The sequence below is a fragment of the Lupinus angustifolius genome, chromosome LG02, assembly GCF_001865875.1.
Source record: "Lupinus angustifolius cultivar Tanjil chromosome LG02, LupAngTanjil_v1.0, whole genome shotgun sequence".
NCBI classification, from domain to species: Eukaryota; Viridiplantae; Streptophyta; class Magnoliopsida; order Fabales; family Fabaceae; genus Lupinus; species Lupinus angustifolius.
The window spans coordinates 21,969,657-21,987,375 of record NC_032010.1 but is presented as its reverse complement, the minus strand read 5'-3'; the positions used below and the strand labels follow the sequence as shown (position 1 = coordinate 21,987,375).

The 17,719-nt window shown below is 35.8% G+C and overlaps 2 protein-coding genes across 4 annotated transcripts in view; both read right to left on the bottom strand.

Moving 5' to 3' along the window:
* Window positions 1-7,273, bottom strand: part of LOC109339619 (uncharacterized aarF domain-containing protein kinase 1) — a 12,698-nt gene extending 5,425 nt beyond the window's left edge. The window contains exons 1-6 of one of the 2 annotated variants that reach the window (XM_019577094.1): window positions 7,058-7,273; window positions 6,979-7,027; window positions 6,791-6,874; window positions 6,244-6,384; window positions 6,082-6,152; window positions 5,671-5,764 (exon numbers count right to left, since the gene is read on the bottom strand). In XM_019577094.1, the coding sequence (XP_019432639.1) occupies window positions 5,671-5,764; window positions 6,082-6,152; window positions 6,244-6,384; window positions 6,791-6,874; window positions 6,979-7,027; window positions 7,058-7,161 (543 nt within the window). In that variant the 5' untranslated portion in view covers window positions 7,162-7,273. Of the gene's footprint in view, window positions 1-5,670; window positions 5,765-6,081; window positions 6,153-6,243; window positions 6,385-6,790; window positions 6,875-6,978 lie in introns of both variants that reach the window. The other variant, XM_019577085.1, reaches the window with a different exon arrangement.
* On the bottom strand, window positions 8,838-13,331 carry LOC109339606 (isocitrate dehydrogenase [NADP]-like). 2 transcript variants are annotated; one of them, XM_019577070.1, is made up of 16 exons: window positions 13,195-13,331; window positions 12,079-12,122; window positions 11,886-11,995; window positions 11,668-11,705; window positions 11,381-11,458; window positions 11,173-11,226; window positions 10,997-11,098; window positions 10,732-10,823; window positions 10,538-10,641; window positions 10,383-10,451; window positions 10,181-10,296; window positions 10,055-10,089; window positions 9,671-9,813; window positions 9,438-9,560; window positions 9,240-9,327; window positions 8,838-9,106 (listed from the first exon to the last, which is right to left on the bottom strand). In XM_019577070.1, the coding sequence occupies exons 1-15, from the start codon at window positions 13,241-13,243 to the stop codon at window positions 9,246-9,248; spliced, it is 1,239 nt and encodes a 412-aa protein (XP_019432615.1). In that variant the 5' UTR covers window positions 13,244-13,331; the 3' UTR covers window positions 8,838-9,106; window positions 9,240-9,245. The 2 variants fall into 2 exon arrangements, with proteins under 2 accessions (XP_019432615.1, XP_019432622.1); XM_019577077.1 differs by having other exon boundaries at window positions 8,838-9,092; window positions 9,247-9,327.

Genomic DNA, 17,719 nt, shown 5'->3' with positions numbered 1-17,719 from the left:
AACCCTATCACGAATTCTATACTCGTGAGTTAGGGGCATTTCTTTTCATCCCTATCACTTTCTTTCTTACCCCTGGATACCAGTGTCTAACACTAGTATCAGAGCACCATCTTGGTGCCTGTTGGGAGAATCACCACCGCTGCAGTTGGGGCTTTCATCGCATGGTTTCTACGAGAGGCATGGCTAAGGATAATGAAGGATGGGCGCAAGAGAGGGAAGATTTACGTATGAGGCTAGAATTGACGGAAGCTAGAACCAGAAAGACAGAGGACCTGTTGGCTGCCATTGCTGCCAAGTTAGGGGTAACTTCAGGGGAGAATTCCACGGGGGGAGGTAGTGAAGATGAGGTTGACAGTTACAGGATGCATCATGGACAGGATAGGTGGAGAAAACTCGAGATTCCAATATTCGGGGGAGAAGATGCCTTTGGTTGGGTGCAAAAATTGGAAAGATATTTTTCAATGAGAGCAATCAGTGAATCTGAGAAAATGAGAGCAACATTAGTGGCACTGGAAGGAAGGGCACTCAGTTGGTATCAGTGGTGGGAAGGGTGCAATCCTTCACCTTCTTGGGAAAGTTTTAAGATAGCTGTGGTTAGGAGATTTCAACCAACCATGGTTCAAAATCCTTTTGAATTGTTGTTATCATTAAAGCAGGAAGGCAGTGTGGAGGTTTTTGTAGAAGAGTTTGAGAAATATGCAGGGGCCCTTAAGGACAAGGATCTAGGGTTCTTAAGAGGAGTATTCCTAAATGGTCTTAAGGAAGAAATTAGGGTTGAGGCGAGGCTTTATGAGTTGGGCTCATTACAAGAAGTCATACATAAGGCCGTACTCATAGAACAGAAGAATTTGGTGGTGCAGAGAAGGGCTAACACGAGTCAGACCAGGAGTTATGGGTCCACTCGGGGAAGTTCTTATAACAAGGTTGTCACCTTGGAACCTTCACCCAATACTAGCAGGAAGGAAGGATCCTCTGTGGGAAGCTACAGTATGCAAGGGAATCAAAGGGTTACCCCTGAGATTAATGGATCCAGAGGATGAGGAGAATATAGGAGGTTGTCTAGTACAGAAATGAAGGAAAAAAGGGAGAAGGGGTTGTGCTTCAGGTGTGATGAACCATTTTCCAGAGAACATAAATGCAAGAATAAACAGCTTAGTATGCTATTGATGGCTGAAGAGGAAGAGGAGGATGAAGAAGAGGTGGGAACTGAGTTGCAAACCTTCAATTCTCTACAACTCTCTCTGTTTTCAATGAAGGGATTAACCTCTGCTAAATCTTGGAAGGTAGGGGGATCAGTGGGGGATCAACCAGTGGTGGTGATGATTGATTGTGGTGCCTCCCATAATTTCATCTCTAAGGATTTGGTAGACAACTTGAAACTGCAAGTGGAACAGACTCAAGCCTATATAGTTGAGGTTGGAGATGGTCATCATGTCAAGTGTCAAGGAAAGTGTTCTCAGCTCAGAATTTTGTTGCAGAAGCTGGAAGTAATTCAAGATTTTTATTTGTTTACCTTGAGAGGGGTGGATGTGGTGCTAGGATTGGATTGGTTAGCCAGCTTAGGAGAAGTGAAGGCTGACTTTGGGAAGATGCAGTTGGCTATTACTCAGGAAGGCTCAATCATCACTATAGAAGGGGATCCTGCTATGACTAAGGTAGAATTATCCGTAGGGGCTATTATGCAACTATTGAGGCAAGAAGGGGAGGGCTTATTGTTACAATATGAGGATGTTCCTACAGCAAGGGCAGAGAGGGCCACACCAACAGCTTTAGATGGGGTGTTGCAACAATTTCAGTCAGTCTTCCAGGATATACAGGGTCTTCCACCCTCCAGACTACAGGATCATGCTATACATCTCAAAGAAGGGGCAGATATTCCTCACATCAGGCCTTATAGGTGTCCTCATTATCAGAAATCAGAAATAGAACGTTTGGTGGCAGAAATGTTAGAAGTTGGGGTCATCAGGCCAAGTATTAGCCCCTATTCTAGCCCTGTGATTCTGGTGAAAAAGAAGGATGGGGGATGGCGGTTTTGTGTGGATTACAGAGCCCTTAATAAGGTAACCATTCCTAACAAATTTCCTATTCCCCTTATTGAAGAATTGTTAGATGAGTTGAATGGGGCTAAGGTGTTTTCCAAGCTGGATTTAAAGTCTGGATATCATCAGATTAGGATGAGAACATAGGATGTGGAAAAAACAGCATTTAGAACCCATGAAGGGCACTATGAGTTCTTAGTTATGCCCTTTGGGCTCACTAATGCCCCTTCAACCTTCCAAGCCCTCATGAATGATATACTCAAACCACATCTGAGGAAATTCAGCCTAGTATTCTTTGATGATATACTAGTGTATAGCCCTGATTTGCCATCCCATGGACACCATTTAGCAACAGTATTAGATCTCTTAAGAATGAATGGTCTCAAGGCTAATCCCAAGAAGTGCATTTTTGGCCAAACCAGTATTGAGTACTTAGGGCATGTCATCTCAGCAGGGGGTGTATCTGTTGATAGCTCCAAGGTGGAAGATATGAAGACTTGGCCAGTACCAACTAATGTCAAGGGATTGAGGGGATTCCTTGGTCTTACAGGTTATTATAGGAAATTTGTAAGAGATTATGGGAAGATTGCTAGGCCCCTCACTAACTTGCTTAGGAAGGAAGCCTTCAACTGGTCTGAGGAAACCAACACTGCCTTTGAAAAGCTTAAGGAAGTAATGACAGAACTCCCTATGCTTGCTGTTCCAGATTTCAACAAGGAGTTTGTAGTTGAAACTGATGCATCTAGTAAGGGTTTGGGGGCTGTTTTGATGCAGGCAGGGAGACCTCTAGCTTACTGGAGCAAGGGATTATCACCTAGAGCTCAACAGAAGTCTGTATATGAGAGGGAATTGATGGCATTAGTTCAAGCTATCCAGAAGTGGAGGCACTATCTCTTAGGGAGACACTTTGTGATCAGAACTGATCAGAGGAGCTTGAAGTTCTTAACAGAACAGAGATTATTTTCAGATGAGCAATTTAGGTGGGCTGTGAAGCTAATTGGATTGGATTTTGAGATCCAATACAAGCCAGGAAGTGAGAACTCAGTGGCTGATGCCTTATCCAGAAGACTCATGTATACTACCCTCACTTTAATCACTAATGAAGAGGTGGCAGATTGGGTGGAAGAATTGCAATCAGATCCTAAGTGGAAACAGGTCATGCAAGATCTAATAGTGAATCCTACAAGCCATCCAGGGTTTGAGTTGAAGAAAGGGGTCCTTTATTATCAGAGCAGATTGGTTTTATCAAGGAACTCCAACAAAATTGGCCTTATTCTGTCTGAATGCCATGAAACCCCTACAGGTGGCCACTCTGGTTACTTGAGGACTTACAAGAGGATTGCTAGTTTCTTGTTTTGGGAGGGGATGAGGACAGATATCAAGACATTTATACAGGAATGTGAGACATGCCAAAGGAACAAGTATGCTACACTGGCTCCTGCTGGTTTATTACAACCCCTCCCCATTCCTCAGCATGTGTGGATGGATCTATCCATGATTTCATAGGGGGTCTTCCTAGAGCCAAAGGTAAGGATACTATCCTTGTAGTTGTGGATAGGCTTACTAAGTATGCTCATTTTTTTGCATTAGGACATCCTTATTCTGCCAAGGAAGTAGCTGCTGTCTTTGTGAAGGGTGTGGTGAAGTTACATACAATGGGTGGATTGGTTACATTGGGCAGAATTCTGGTTCAACTCTAATTACAATAGTTCAGCAGGGATGACACCCTTCAGGGCATTATATGGCAGAGACCCTCCTGTTTTGATAAAAGCTGGGGCAATACCATCTAAGGTTGAAGAAGTCAACCAGTTGCTGAATGAGAGGGATGAGATTCTGGTAGAACTAAAAACTAACTTGGCTAAGGCACAGAATTTAATGAAACAAGGGGCTGACAAGCATAGAAGAGTAGTGGATTTTGCAGTAGGAGAATGGGTTTTCCTCAAATTGCAGCCTTATAAGTTGAAATCCTTGGCTACTAGACCTTGTGCAAAGCTGGCACCTAGGTATTATGGACCTTATCAAATCCTACAGAAGAGGGGAGAGGTGGCATATCAGCTAGATCTACCTACTGGTTCTAAAGTTCATCCTGTCTTTCATGTGTCTCTCCTAAAGAAGGCTCTTAAACCTCATCAGCAGCCTCAACCCTTACCACCTATGTTGAATGAAGAGTTGGTCTTAGAGGCAAGTCCAGAGGATATCATAGATTGCCGGCAGAACAAGCAAGGAGAGCTGGAAGTTTTAACCACATGGCAGCACCTTCCTAAGCATGACAACACTTGGGAGTTAGCTACTATATTACAGGACACCTTCCCTCATTTCCAACTTGAGGACAAGTTAAAAAGTTTAGGGGAGGGTATTGATAGGGATAAGGCTAAGGGTAGGGGTAGACCCGAAATTACAAAAGTGTATAAGAGGGGTAAGAGGAAGGTTTGGTTGTTAAATAACTAACCTTGGCTCTGTTTCCCTGGGTAGTTAGTAGTTAGGCCCTAGTAGCCACCTATAAGTAGAAGGAAAGGCTTTAGAAAAAGTAGTTAAGAATTTGGGTAAATAACTGATTGAGGAATCAGTTAGAAGAGGATCGTGGGATCCTTCATCATTGTATTCACTACCATACTCTTGTATTCTTCTATCTCTTAATAAAATTGCATAGAACCCTATCACGAATTCTATACTCGTGAGTTAGGGGCATTTCTTTTCATCCCTATCACTTTCTTTCTTACCTCTGGATACCAGTGTCTAACAACCTTGAAGCCTGTAAACCATTTATAGTTATCCTTATAGCCAGGTTTGGACTCATAGCCAGGTCTTATTTTAATATTGTGCTTGAGCATAATATGTCGTTCAAGCGGAGATGAAGAATCAATAAACCATATAACTAAACAGATAAGACCTGGCCATTAAAACATTTTAACAACGATGTTATTTCCATGAGGGGATTTTTGTAGATAAAACACAAGATGGCTAGTTCAAATGGTTTAATTCTTACAGAAGTATTTTAGTAATTGCAGACTAAGATGAAATACCATGCGACTCATTGTTAGTAAAGGAAAATATCCAAAGCATCAGAATAAGTTTCTGAGAATATGCCTCTCCTAACACAAAAACTACTAAATAGTAAGGAATAGGACAGCAGTAAGTAGAATATCCATGAAACTCATTACATTCCTGCCTTCTTATTTTGTGGATAAAAGAAGGAATGTTGTATCATCTTGAGAAACATAATGATAAATAAAAAAGGCCATCTAGAGATTACAAGATAGCCCAAATTGGCTTCATAGTAAAAACAAAAACACAGGGAAGTAGTATTAGCCATCAATATGTTTTACTAAAGAAAGCTTCAACAGTCAACTGCAAACAAGCCACAGTAAAGAATCTAATTGTTTACAAAATTCTGCTGCTTTTGGAAAATAAATTCCTGAAGAGGGACCTAGTTTCATGTTTTTAGAAGCTACAGAAATTTAACAATAAAACTAACTTTCAAGGTAAGATTTCCCTTAAATTTAAGCAGTGAAGGACTTGGGATCTAAAAATATTGCTTCGACGTCATTGACAACTTGGAACCCATTTTCAAGTATTGTAAATAATGACAGCCATCAGGAATTCAAGAAACCACAAAAACCCAAAGGCAAACCTTGATTGCTACTTCATGACCACTTTTCAGCACTGCATGATGAACTTGAGCAATAGATGCAGCAGCTATGGGTTGTTCATCAACTGATAAAAACCTGGAACTCACATAAATCCAAAGAATAAACTATGAAAATTGAAAACATGAAAGTAAAAATACCACTAGAGGCTTTAAAACTAATGAGAAAATAACAAGTGAACATGAGGATTTAAGGGATTGTCTAGCACCAGCCTCAATGGCATTATGGCAGAGCAAATTCAAGCTATAAAAGGAGATTGTGCATTATTTACTCTTTAATCCCAAAGAGGGGGTCTTGCCTCAAAAGGGCATATAAACCATTTATGTACATCAGCTTAAGCTTTTTATGAGTGCATGATTTGTAAAACCAAAATTCAGTTGGTTAGGGGAACATACATATCAGTGAAATCAGGTCCAAGATTATCCTTTAACACTTTCTTGATAATGTTATAAGGAAGAGGAGAAACCTAGGTCATGAAGATATCAAATTAGCAAAATAACCAACCATGAGTCATAACAAAGGAAATTCCTACTTAAACAGCATATATTTGGTTAAACCTGGTCCTGCAATGCGGACAAAGTTGATGAGTACTCTTTTGGAATCACCCTCTGAGAAGCAACAAATTGTCCTGCCTTCACATAGAACCCTTTGTTTGCTTCACATAATTTCAAAAACCTTTTGGCACAACGTAGATGAACCTAGATGCACCAAAATAATCGACATAAATTCGAAGACTTTCAGTTTCAAATTGCAATATATTGAGAGAAACATGGCAAGAGCTGAACAGGTGGGAAAAAATAATGTGAAATAAGAAACTGAAACTTAGTAAAATATTGCATGATGCAAGGCCTGATACAATATATATAGTTATTACTTATTAGAGTAAGTGAGTAAATAAATCGCTCACTAATAAAATGAGCATCTAATCTAACTAATTACTACCTAAAAATCTAGTAGATTCTTGCATAAAATGGAACATTCAAATTCAGTGCACTACGCAATCACATGACTATGATTACTAATTATTAATTAACTGAATAATTTTCTATTTATAATTTTGTTCGAAGTTGAGCATTGAAAAAACGGGATAGAAACGGCGGAAACCTGAGGAATTGTTTGACGATACTGATCGGAGTCCCTATGGAGGCCACGCAACGATAATTCGTAGTCGACAATGGTGGAAGCAACCTGAAAGATTAAATACGGAAGGGGAAGAGGCGCGTGATGAAGAGTGAAGTGAAATCGAAGAAGGCGAGGATTTGAATGAAGAAAGTGGAAAGAATCAAACATACCGTAGAGACTGCGCGAGCGGTGCGGACGAAGCCATGGATTTCGGCGGAGAAATCAGGGAAAGGAGAGAGATCGTCGGAGTTGGAAGCTTGTGAGACGGCAGCGACGGTGGCAGTTGCGGCGGCGGTTAGGAGGAAAATAGTGGTTTTACGTTTGGCGGGAAAGTTGAAAGGTTTAAGCGTCATTTGTTTGAGATTTGAAGGCTTTTATGGCTATCGAATTGAGCTCTGTTGTATATGTTATTAGTGCTCTCCGAAACTGTAATATCCTCTTTTTTGCACTATCGTATAACAAACTCATGACATAGTTACATGTTAATATGTTATCAACGTATTGGATTTTAAAAAAAATTATGTTTTCTTTTGTGTTACAAATGATATTCCTCACGATAATGAATTGATTCCCTTTAACCATTGAGAATGGAGAATTTGGTGACTAATTTTTACAGAGGATTACGGTAGGAATCATTATTAAAGTGACTATAACCTTTTTTTCTACCTGAATAGGTGATGAACTAGATCAGGATGACTATGAAGTACATGAAACTTAATCTCATTTTTCATTACGGCAAATCTTATATTCACTTCATATGCTATAAGTTGTGAATGGTCAAAAAAATATTTAATAATTATATCTTTAAATTAAATATATTTTTCAGTCAATCACAATTCGTGACATATGGAATAACACATATTTTGGAACATAAGATGTACTCATTTTTTCTCGATGTCCAAATCGAGACTATTCCATCTCGGTTATCCAGGCGTCCTAACTATTCAAGGTAGTCGCATACCCAACCAAGCAAAGGTCGAGTACGACCGGTCAAGGAACTTGTCCGGAAGCCAGCCTCATTCATGACCAGATATCTCAAGTCGAGTCCAAAACCACTCCTGTCTGACACGCCGCCAACAACGCACCATCATGTCACCTTACAGTCTCACCTATCCTTCTGCCTCACGACAAGAACAGAACGCAATACGGCTATCAAACCTGCCATAAGCTATAAGTCAACTATGTATTGAGTACGACCCTGCCAAAGTCGTCTAGCATGGGAAAAGCAACCTCGACTATTCAAAATGGTCGGTCATATCAATAGTACTCTTCAGAGTCATGTCATCCATCTCAACCACTATAAACAGGGGTATTCTCTATCATGAAGTAACATGTTGTTTATCATTATCTTTCATGTTTGTTATCTCTAATTCTCTATCTCATTTATTGCTCCTGAGCATTACTTCTCAGTTTTATTGACTTAATCGTTGAAGAACCTTTTCAGATATCTCCATCGGCGGGTCCAAGTCAACTCCATCCAGATTCCTGAAGAACTTCGGCCCGGATATCAGAGAAGCATTATTCGGACCTCAAGTCCAACCAAACTTGTTCACTAAAAGAATAGAGACCAAAGTCTTGAGCGACTAAGTCCATAGCCTGCATTACTACTCCCTTTGTTCTGCTGATCAGAAATATTTTGTGCTCCACTAAGCAGAATGAGAAGAAATTGATACATATGTTTAAGAAGGCTAACTCTGGCCGATGCTCTAGCACACTTTTGTTTTTAACCTTTGATTTTTGCCCAGCTTTTATTTATGTTTCTCTGTTAGGCTTTTAGACCCTCTTTATCACAGAATAACTATATGACCATAACAAGAAATTGATCGGAACAAAAGTCACACGGGATGGAGATACTATTCTATTCTCAAATATACCTTTAGGATAGTTATATCCACGTTATCATCCCTATAGAGAAAATCCCCCAAATTGAGTTTAATGATTAAACATGCATTATTTGCAGAATAATGAATTGAGTAAAATTCGACAAACAATAAGATTATTGTTTAATATCAAATTAAAAACATTGAAGTAATTTGCTCAGAGTTAATAAAAAACTCTTTGAGAATAATAAGTCAAACATGCAAAGTAAAATCAGCAAAAACAATGAAAAGCCCAATTAAACTCAAATAAATTGTTCAGAGTTACATTAGACAAATCAGTTCAAACAAAATGGCTAAGCAGCCAACCCTTGGCGCGAAGAAGGAAAAGGTGCCAACCACCAATGCTTTCTTATTTCTTCAGAAGATAGTATACCACCACATGAAAGATCTCTTTTCATTCCAATCTTTTCTCATCTATCTGAAAATGCCATCAACAAACAAAGGAAGAAAAAATCCATTTAGCTATAAAATTAGATACAATATGATTAAGTATTTCATCGCATATTTCGTTGTTACGTGTAACAAAAGAACATATAATCTGTGCAGTCTACCTAAAATCAAGCAGAAATCTTTGCTTTGAGCTCGTTCGCCACGGCATCAATGAACTCCTCTGTGTTCAGATAATGCTCCCTTGAAAGCCTGTTTGCAAGAATTATACAGTGCACATAAATTTATTAATCATCCAATGGATAAACACAAATGCATCTGGCCAATGCTTTAACAACGCAACTATGTAACGAGTAACGTACTTGGATCCATGAATAATGAGTGCCAAATCCTTGGTCATCTTCCCAGATTCTACTGCTCCAACGCAAGCTTCCTCTAGTTTTAGAGTGAAGTCCAAGAGTTTAGCATTGTCATCAAGTTTTGCCCTGACAGCACAGAAATACTTCAATTCCCCAACATCTCAAATATTATACGCAGAATTTAGAGAGCGGAGAAAAGCTTAACACTCAACTACGCAAATTACACGGTTAAATACCTGTGGGCTAGCCCCCTAGTCCAAGCAAAGATGGATGCTATGCTGTTTGTGCTGGTTTCCCCACCCTTCTGATGAACCCTAAAGTGACGGGTAACTGTGCCATGGGCTGCTTCTGATTCTATGGTCTTTCCATCAGGGCAAACCTGAACTCGTCACATAATTCACAGTTAGTATCAACAGGAAGATGCCAAGAACTCACAAAGCATTCTCTAATATTGATTAAGCAAAATTACATGGTGGGTTATTTTATTCATTAAATCCATTCACAAGAAATTGGTTCATTTGATTCTTAAATAACAGGTAGTCTAGTGAAGCCGGGCCGGGGGTCAATTTTCAAGGATAAATTCCTACACAGTGTATATACGGACTACGGATGATGCCTACCAATACAGATGTCATCAAGCCCAGTGATCCAAAACCTATAACAAAGCCAATTAGATGTTAATTGAGGGATAAAAACCATCTAATGTAGCAAAAAAATTGATAAATAAACAAGCACATCAGACAAACCTTGAGCTAAGAAATCACTCTGAACATCTCCATCATAGTTTTTGCATGCCCATACATAACCTCCATCACTCTTCACTGCGTATGCCACCATATCATCAATGAGCCGGTGCTCATACCTTAGAAATCCATCACATAAACGTAAACAGTAAGTCCGATATGAACCAGTTTCTTTTTCTCAAAACTAAAGTACTCAATAACTCACCATATACCAGCAGCCTCAAACTTTGATTTCCAGCTTGCTTCATAAACTTCTTGAAAGATGTCCTTGAATCTGAAAACGATAGATGAATATAATTAAACAGGATAAATGTACCAAAAAATAAGAAATAAAACAATAAGCTAATAGGTTTTCCCTACCTTCCATCATATTTCTTAAGAATTGTATTCTTGGTGCTAAGATAAAGTGGCCACTTTTTCTCATAAGCAGTTGTCATAGAAGCCTCAGCAAAAGCACGGATAGACTGCATCAAAAAACAAATGATAGATAAAAGTCAGACTAGCAGAATTGGAAAATATCCAACCAAACCAATAAAAGAAATTGCAGAATCCACCTCATCGGTGTTATACATCGCCTGTGCAACACCTCCTTCACCAGTGAAATTATAAACCTCAAATTCAGTCGCCTCAGTTTGGCCTTCTGGGACTACAAGCATAATAGAATCATAAGTAATTATGAGTTACCACCAAATGTAACAATGAAAATTATAATCCCGAGGAAGGGACAACATAGTTTGTAAATGGTAACTCAAGAAGTCCAAGTATAGAAATATGATCTCAAGAAGCTATCTAATATCCATAATAAAGTAAGAAGTATACCAAACACCAGTTTCAGTTTTCCAGCTCCTTTAATTACCGTGTCAGTAGCCCGATATTGATCACCAAAAGCATGTCTTCCAATACATATTGGTTTGTTCCAACCTGGAAATGTTGAGACAATTAATACAACTCCATTCATCAAGGGGTAATTAAAAACAAAAAAACACTATAAATACCAGGAACGAGACGGGGGATGTTTTTGCAAACAATTGGTTCTCTGAAAACAGTTCCTGAAAAAATTTCCAACAACTAATAAGAAACCAATACATGTCAATATTCATATGACATTTATTAGCCACCAACACACAGACCAGAAATATATGGATTAATTAATTATTAATTGACATTTAAGAAACAATAATCAGTGAAACAAAGTTAAGTTACCGTTCAAAATATTCCTAATTGTCCCATTTGGACTCTTCCACATTTGCTTCAGGCCAAACTCCTTCACACGGGCTTCATCTGTCAATTATAATAGAAGTGTCGGTTATGCCAACAGCTAGTACCAAATGGAGAGCAATTATGCAGCAATACATACTAACATAGTAGAATTCTTGAACAAGCAATACATATTAACAATAGTATGTCAACTTTTTCTCATTAACCAAATATATATGCATGCACAAGAACACATGAATACAACTATGTTTGTTAAGATATGACTACCATACCTGGAGTAATAGTGGCACACTTGATTGCTACATTGTACCTGCATAGCAGTGCAACAGTTAGAGAAACAGGGATAACAACAATTTTAGAGAAACAGGGATAACAACAATACAATAGTGCAGGCATAAAATATGCATTTCACCCCGCTACATTAAAAATATATAAAGATGACTAGATGGGGACTTAAACTCAGCATAATATAGATGATATAATAACATACTTCAAAGTTGCTTCAGCACTTTCAACTGTGACTTTATCATCTGTCTCGTCACGGTAAGGAAGGCCAAGGTCATAATACTTGATGTCCAACTCAACGAAGGGCAAAATGAGCTATCTCAAAAGAAAATGAAAAAAAGATATCAGTTATATAACTATTATAAGCACTTTACATCATGAAGATCTGGATAAATCACCTTGTCCTTGATTGATTTCCAGATAACTCGAGTCATTTCATCTCCTGCAATGCATCACCCACACACAAACATGTCAGAGGCAAGATAGAGATTGCTCCAATGCAGTGTTTTAAATTGCGGATACTGCGATTGCAGCTGTTGTTATAGCATGAAATTTTTGTGATCAAGAAGTGTTTTTTAATTTGATGCAGCCCGAATACAGTTTAATATGGGGCAGGTGATGCTATTGTTATGGAGGTCACCACAACCGCAATATTGTGGCCGCATCAAGTAATGCGATCTGCAAATTGATACAATGCCCCAATGGAAAAACACAGTCAACAGAAACTTTCCCTCACTCACCACCAGATATGTTCAACTATGTGAATCAAATGACTATAAACATTTACTTAAAAATCTAACATTAAGCATCCCATACTTTGGGTTTCTTTGAAAATAGTCAAAATACAAAGTAAAAAATAAAAATTCACAAATATAACTCTTGCATTAAAAATCACTAAGAAATAAAAACTACCTATAGCCAGTATCGCATCTAATTTTTCAGAAAACATTTCCTTACATCGTTCACAAAATACAAATTATACTTGGCTTCCGTCTTACAATATTATAGCATAAAATTCAAGCTTTCGATATCTTCTGATATAGTTTAAATGTACTCTTCTTTTTTTTGCGAAAAACTGAATTAAAAAATTGCCTAAGTCATAAAATAATAACTCCACACAACGCCATATTTACAACAACAGAACAAATCAAATCTATGAAGAAAAAATTAATAATAACAACACAATTGGATGAATAGATTCTATGCTGCAATATCTTAATCCAGATAAATAAAAACGAAGAAACCAAAAAAATAAAAAATAAAAAAACTGAAATAATGTTAACAGTAGAAATTGATAGCATGAAATAGATCTAAAAAACTAGACATGAGATGAAAAATCCAATAACTATAAAAAAAACAGAACATGAGGTGGTACATAGAAACATCACAAGTAAAGTATATAGTTCGAGGAAATCAGAGGAATAAAAAAGGGAGAAAAAATAAGAAAAATAAAAAATAAAATAAAGATATTGATGAAATGTTAGAGGAAGAGAGAGGAGAGAGAAGAAAGAGACCGTCCATCTCGACGATGGGGTTGGCGACCTTGATCTTCTCGAATGCCATGGTTTCGATCGGAGATGAGAACAGAGAAATGATTTGAGACGAAGCTTATGATCCGTACAACAACTGACTAGTCAATCGCTCTTACCCCTTTATTTATGCATTTTATTCTCGACATAGATATCATATGTCTCGTACCAATCATAATGAAGTAAAAAACGAATAAAATAATGTGTGTTTAAAATTTTAATTGAATATTTTTTTAGTTGTGTGATATGAGACATGATTTGAGATATTTTATAGGATAAAAATTAAGGATTTAATATAGTGCAAATATTTTTTACACTGTCAGTAAATTATTCATTATTGATTTATTGACTTTCGAACAAAACAAAAGTAATACAAATTAATAATCAATAGTAGATCATAGAATAATAGTGTAAAAAACTTTATATTATCACATATTTTAAACTCAAAAAATAATAAATTAGTGTAAAACATGTTATCTTTAAATATACTATTTTTTTAATCAACCTAAATTCGTGGAGTGTCGATACAAAGATATATATAGTTGAATATATTATTTATCATTTATTATTTTTATTATTATATATTTAAGTGTGTATTATTATTATATAAATTTTATACACATTTAATACATTATTTATCATAGATTTGTCTTAATTTTTTAATAGTAGTTATACATGAATCACTCACCATTTATTTTTATCAAATATGAATAATATATCATGAAATGATAATGTAAAAAACTTTTACGACATGCATCTTTAAATTCTTTCTAATTTATTTATCATTAAAAATTTGATAAAATGGGAAAGGTATATTTTCCTCGGGTAGTACATTCCAAAAATTATAAAAGTATTAATTATTTTGGTCGGAAGCTTGCAGTTTTCATAAATTAAGTTGGACTTTGACAAACTCAACTACTAAAATATTGGCCTAATAGAGTAAAAGAATGAATTTTTATAATTTTGTTCTTAAATAAAAATAATGAGAGATAACAAAAAAAAGGTAAATCTTTAGTTAAGAATGTGGTAGATTATGTGACCCATATAAGAATATGAATTATGTTTGTCATCGTAAAAAGGAGATAAATGTTATTCTTATTTCGGAGTTGTAAAAAATTATAAAATAATATGTGAAAACCAAATAAAAATTAACATGTTGTTTGACATGAGAGATGTTCTAAGGTCCCTCTGGATCTTAGGGATGATCAAAAAATCAGAGCTTAACTCCTATGAATGACAATTTTTGTAATGAATAATCATGTGCCTGAATATGATTAGTTTCCTATAAAAAAGATTGAGAATATAAAAAACCAAAGATTAGACAATATGTAACCAATTTAAGAAATTATTGTTTTTAATTATAAATAATAAATATATTTCATTTTTCATACTAGTGCTCAGATCTTTTTTTATTATTTTGAAAGATGCCATCTTTAGGATATGATTGGTTTGATTATTTCTTGTTGCGTAAATATTGAAATTGTGTTGGGTGTGTTGGGTATCATAGACTATGATAGCTATAAAAAAAATCAATAAAATACAGTATAATACTGTAAAGTTTCATTCAATTCTCAAATTAATTCTTACCCATAACATGAACTAATACATTTGCCTTCTTTTACAAAAAAAAAAAGGAGATCTAAATTTTGGTGAGATGTTTAAGCCAACCACAATTTCATTCGTCTGTTTTGTGAATAAAAAATATAACAAATTAAATAAACAAATTTTCTAAACTTTTATTTCTTCAAAAATGAAAATTGTTTTTCAAAAATAAATCTAAATCATAAATAAGAAATATTTTCTCGGACATATTTCTCGTAAAAATTGCTTCTTTAAAATTCAAAACTACATTACAAAATAATGAATTTTATGTTTTAAAAATATAAACTACCTTAGGAAAATTGATAATGAATTTTATGTCTTACTCTAATTGCTATATTTTTTTCTTATCTCACAAATATCTTCACACTTGAAACAATTCTATCTAAGCTCGGAATATTCATAAGTATATGGATTTAATTCTCCCAACGAGTATTTATTTCATCCATAAGAATTGAACCTGAAACAATGTTTAAAAGAAATCAAACATGTACTATTTGAACAAATTATATTTATTTATTCGTATGAAAAATAAATAAGTCTTGTTTCAAATTATAAGTATTATAATGAATTTAAATAATTGGGCATGTTAAAGATGTATTTTCTCTTGTACTATTAAAAGTATCATCTTACATTTTTAAATAAGAAACTAATTTCTTTTAGGATTTATTATTTATTTATTTTTTAATTTTGTTATATTTATGTGACAAATGGATGAATATTTTATTCAGTAAAATATATTATTGAAGTGGAAAGTTAATGCATTAGTCATTATAACTTTAAAAGTATTACCTTCTTTCCATATATTTATTTTTTTCCATATTTTTCAAACATTTTGATGTTTTAAAAGTTTGATACATATTTAAAATTTAAATAGGTCATTATATCAAAATTTAAATTGTTTAATGACTTTTAAAAATGAATGGGGCACAATATATTAAATTTATTATTACAAAATTTAATATGTAATTAACTTAAGTTAGTATGACATATTTTATTCAGATGAAGTGTGTAACGCCCCGAAAATTACTCCAAAATTTTTTTTGCTCAAAAATGGTTATTTTTTTTAATAATGATATCATATAAAATTTATTTTCTTATATTCGTTTCATTTTCGGAACATCACTTTAAGTAACATACAATGCGGAAAATTAAAAACACCATTACCTAAAGGTAGTAAAAATATAACTCAATATAACTTTGAATCATACTTCATTAGAATATCATGAAATGTTGTGGTACAAAGTACAAGGCGGAACCTAATCGTCGCCCAAATAAAACTACTCAAAAATAAATACCTTACACAGGTACCCTAATCAAAAAGCAAAATAGAAATGGAAACAGCTCCTAGCGGCTAGCCCCAGCGTCTGGGGGTGTGTTGGAACACTCGCTTGAATCCTCATATATCTCTGAGTCGAATGAGAGGTTGACAACTTCAATGGAGTCCTCAATGTTAATCAACTCCACGCAGACATCCTCTTCAGCAGCTGACTCATCTTCCTCTGTCGCCATCTTCTCATCTAGAACATAAGGCGAATGCTGCGAGGGAGTCACCACCCTTGCATCCGCCTAGAGGTTTGGCATCGTCCGACGGGCTGCTCTCCTCCATACTGAGGAACTTATCCCATCATCTCAAGTTTGTCGCCTCCTGGAAGACCCTACAGCATTTGGCCCCTGAGGGGTCACAGACTGGGTCTACGGCACAGCAGGTGCCTATCTAAAACATCTAATGAATATTACTCATTGATGGTGTGGAATTACACGAAATATCATATCCAGACATACACACATAATAAACACAATATATACATCAATATAAAAATGCACAATGATAATTGATGTTATAATATCAGATTATGAGGATCAAAGTCCACAATCTCAATGTATGAATGTTATGCTTGTTTCATCCATCCTTTCACCAATATCCTCTCAATATACTATTCGGAAATAACCAAGAGTACATGTCCCATAACAAGCCAATTTTGGGAACCGAGTTCAATCATCTGAGTCACGGTCTTTGCCAAGGGTAAATACATTTCACACCCAAGCTAGGGCTATTGTCTTTAACAAAGCAATTCCTTACTTTTATTACTTTCAAGAATTTCATATAGTTATTTACCTATATAACTTCTTGATGACAAACATGTCATTAAGCTCTCGTATATATGAGAGTTATCGTTCAGACGACTTAAAAAGAAGTCATGTTTGTATGGAGCCCTCTCGCTCAAGCGAATGCACATCCATTTTTTAGGCATTTGTGGCTTAAGCGAGAGTTGTCTCGCTTAAGCGAGAAAACAATCAATTATCTTGGTGCCTATTTTAGCTCAAGCGAGAGTTGTCTCGCCCCGAGCTAAAACACTCGTTTTCTCTAGACACTTCTTGCTCAAGCTAGAGCTGTCTTGCTCATGTAAGAAGAGTCTGATTATCATTTTAATTACTTTTCTCAAGGAAAATATTTCATTTATATCACACGTTTTTAAACATTGAATTTAATAATTATCACATACATATCATTCTCATATTAATCGTTCAAACATTGTAATTCAAGAGTAAACAATGTATTTGCATATATAAACATAACATAAATTGGTATAAGAAATATTGTTGTACTCAATCCAAACAAACAGACAATTGATTAAGTACAAGTTTTCTTAATACTCACGGCAACTCCAAACTTGTGAGGGAGTTTGGAGGTCCGGATGCATATTCGGACACCACTGTATCACAATGTTTTCCCTCTCACCTGAGTGTATCAGGTCGTAAGGTTCTCTGTTTGCAGGTGAGCTTACTTGATCCGATCTCCTCTCGAACTCTTCATTACGCCAAAATAACGTTAATTAGTTAGTTAACTGACGATAATTATTATACTTACGAAATAACTTTTTACGCGAAGATAAAACTTCCGATTTAA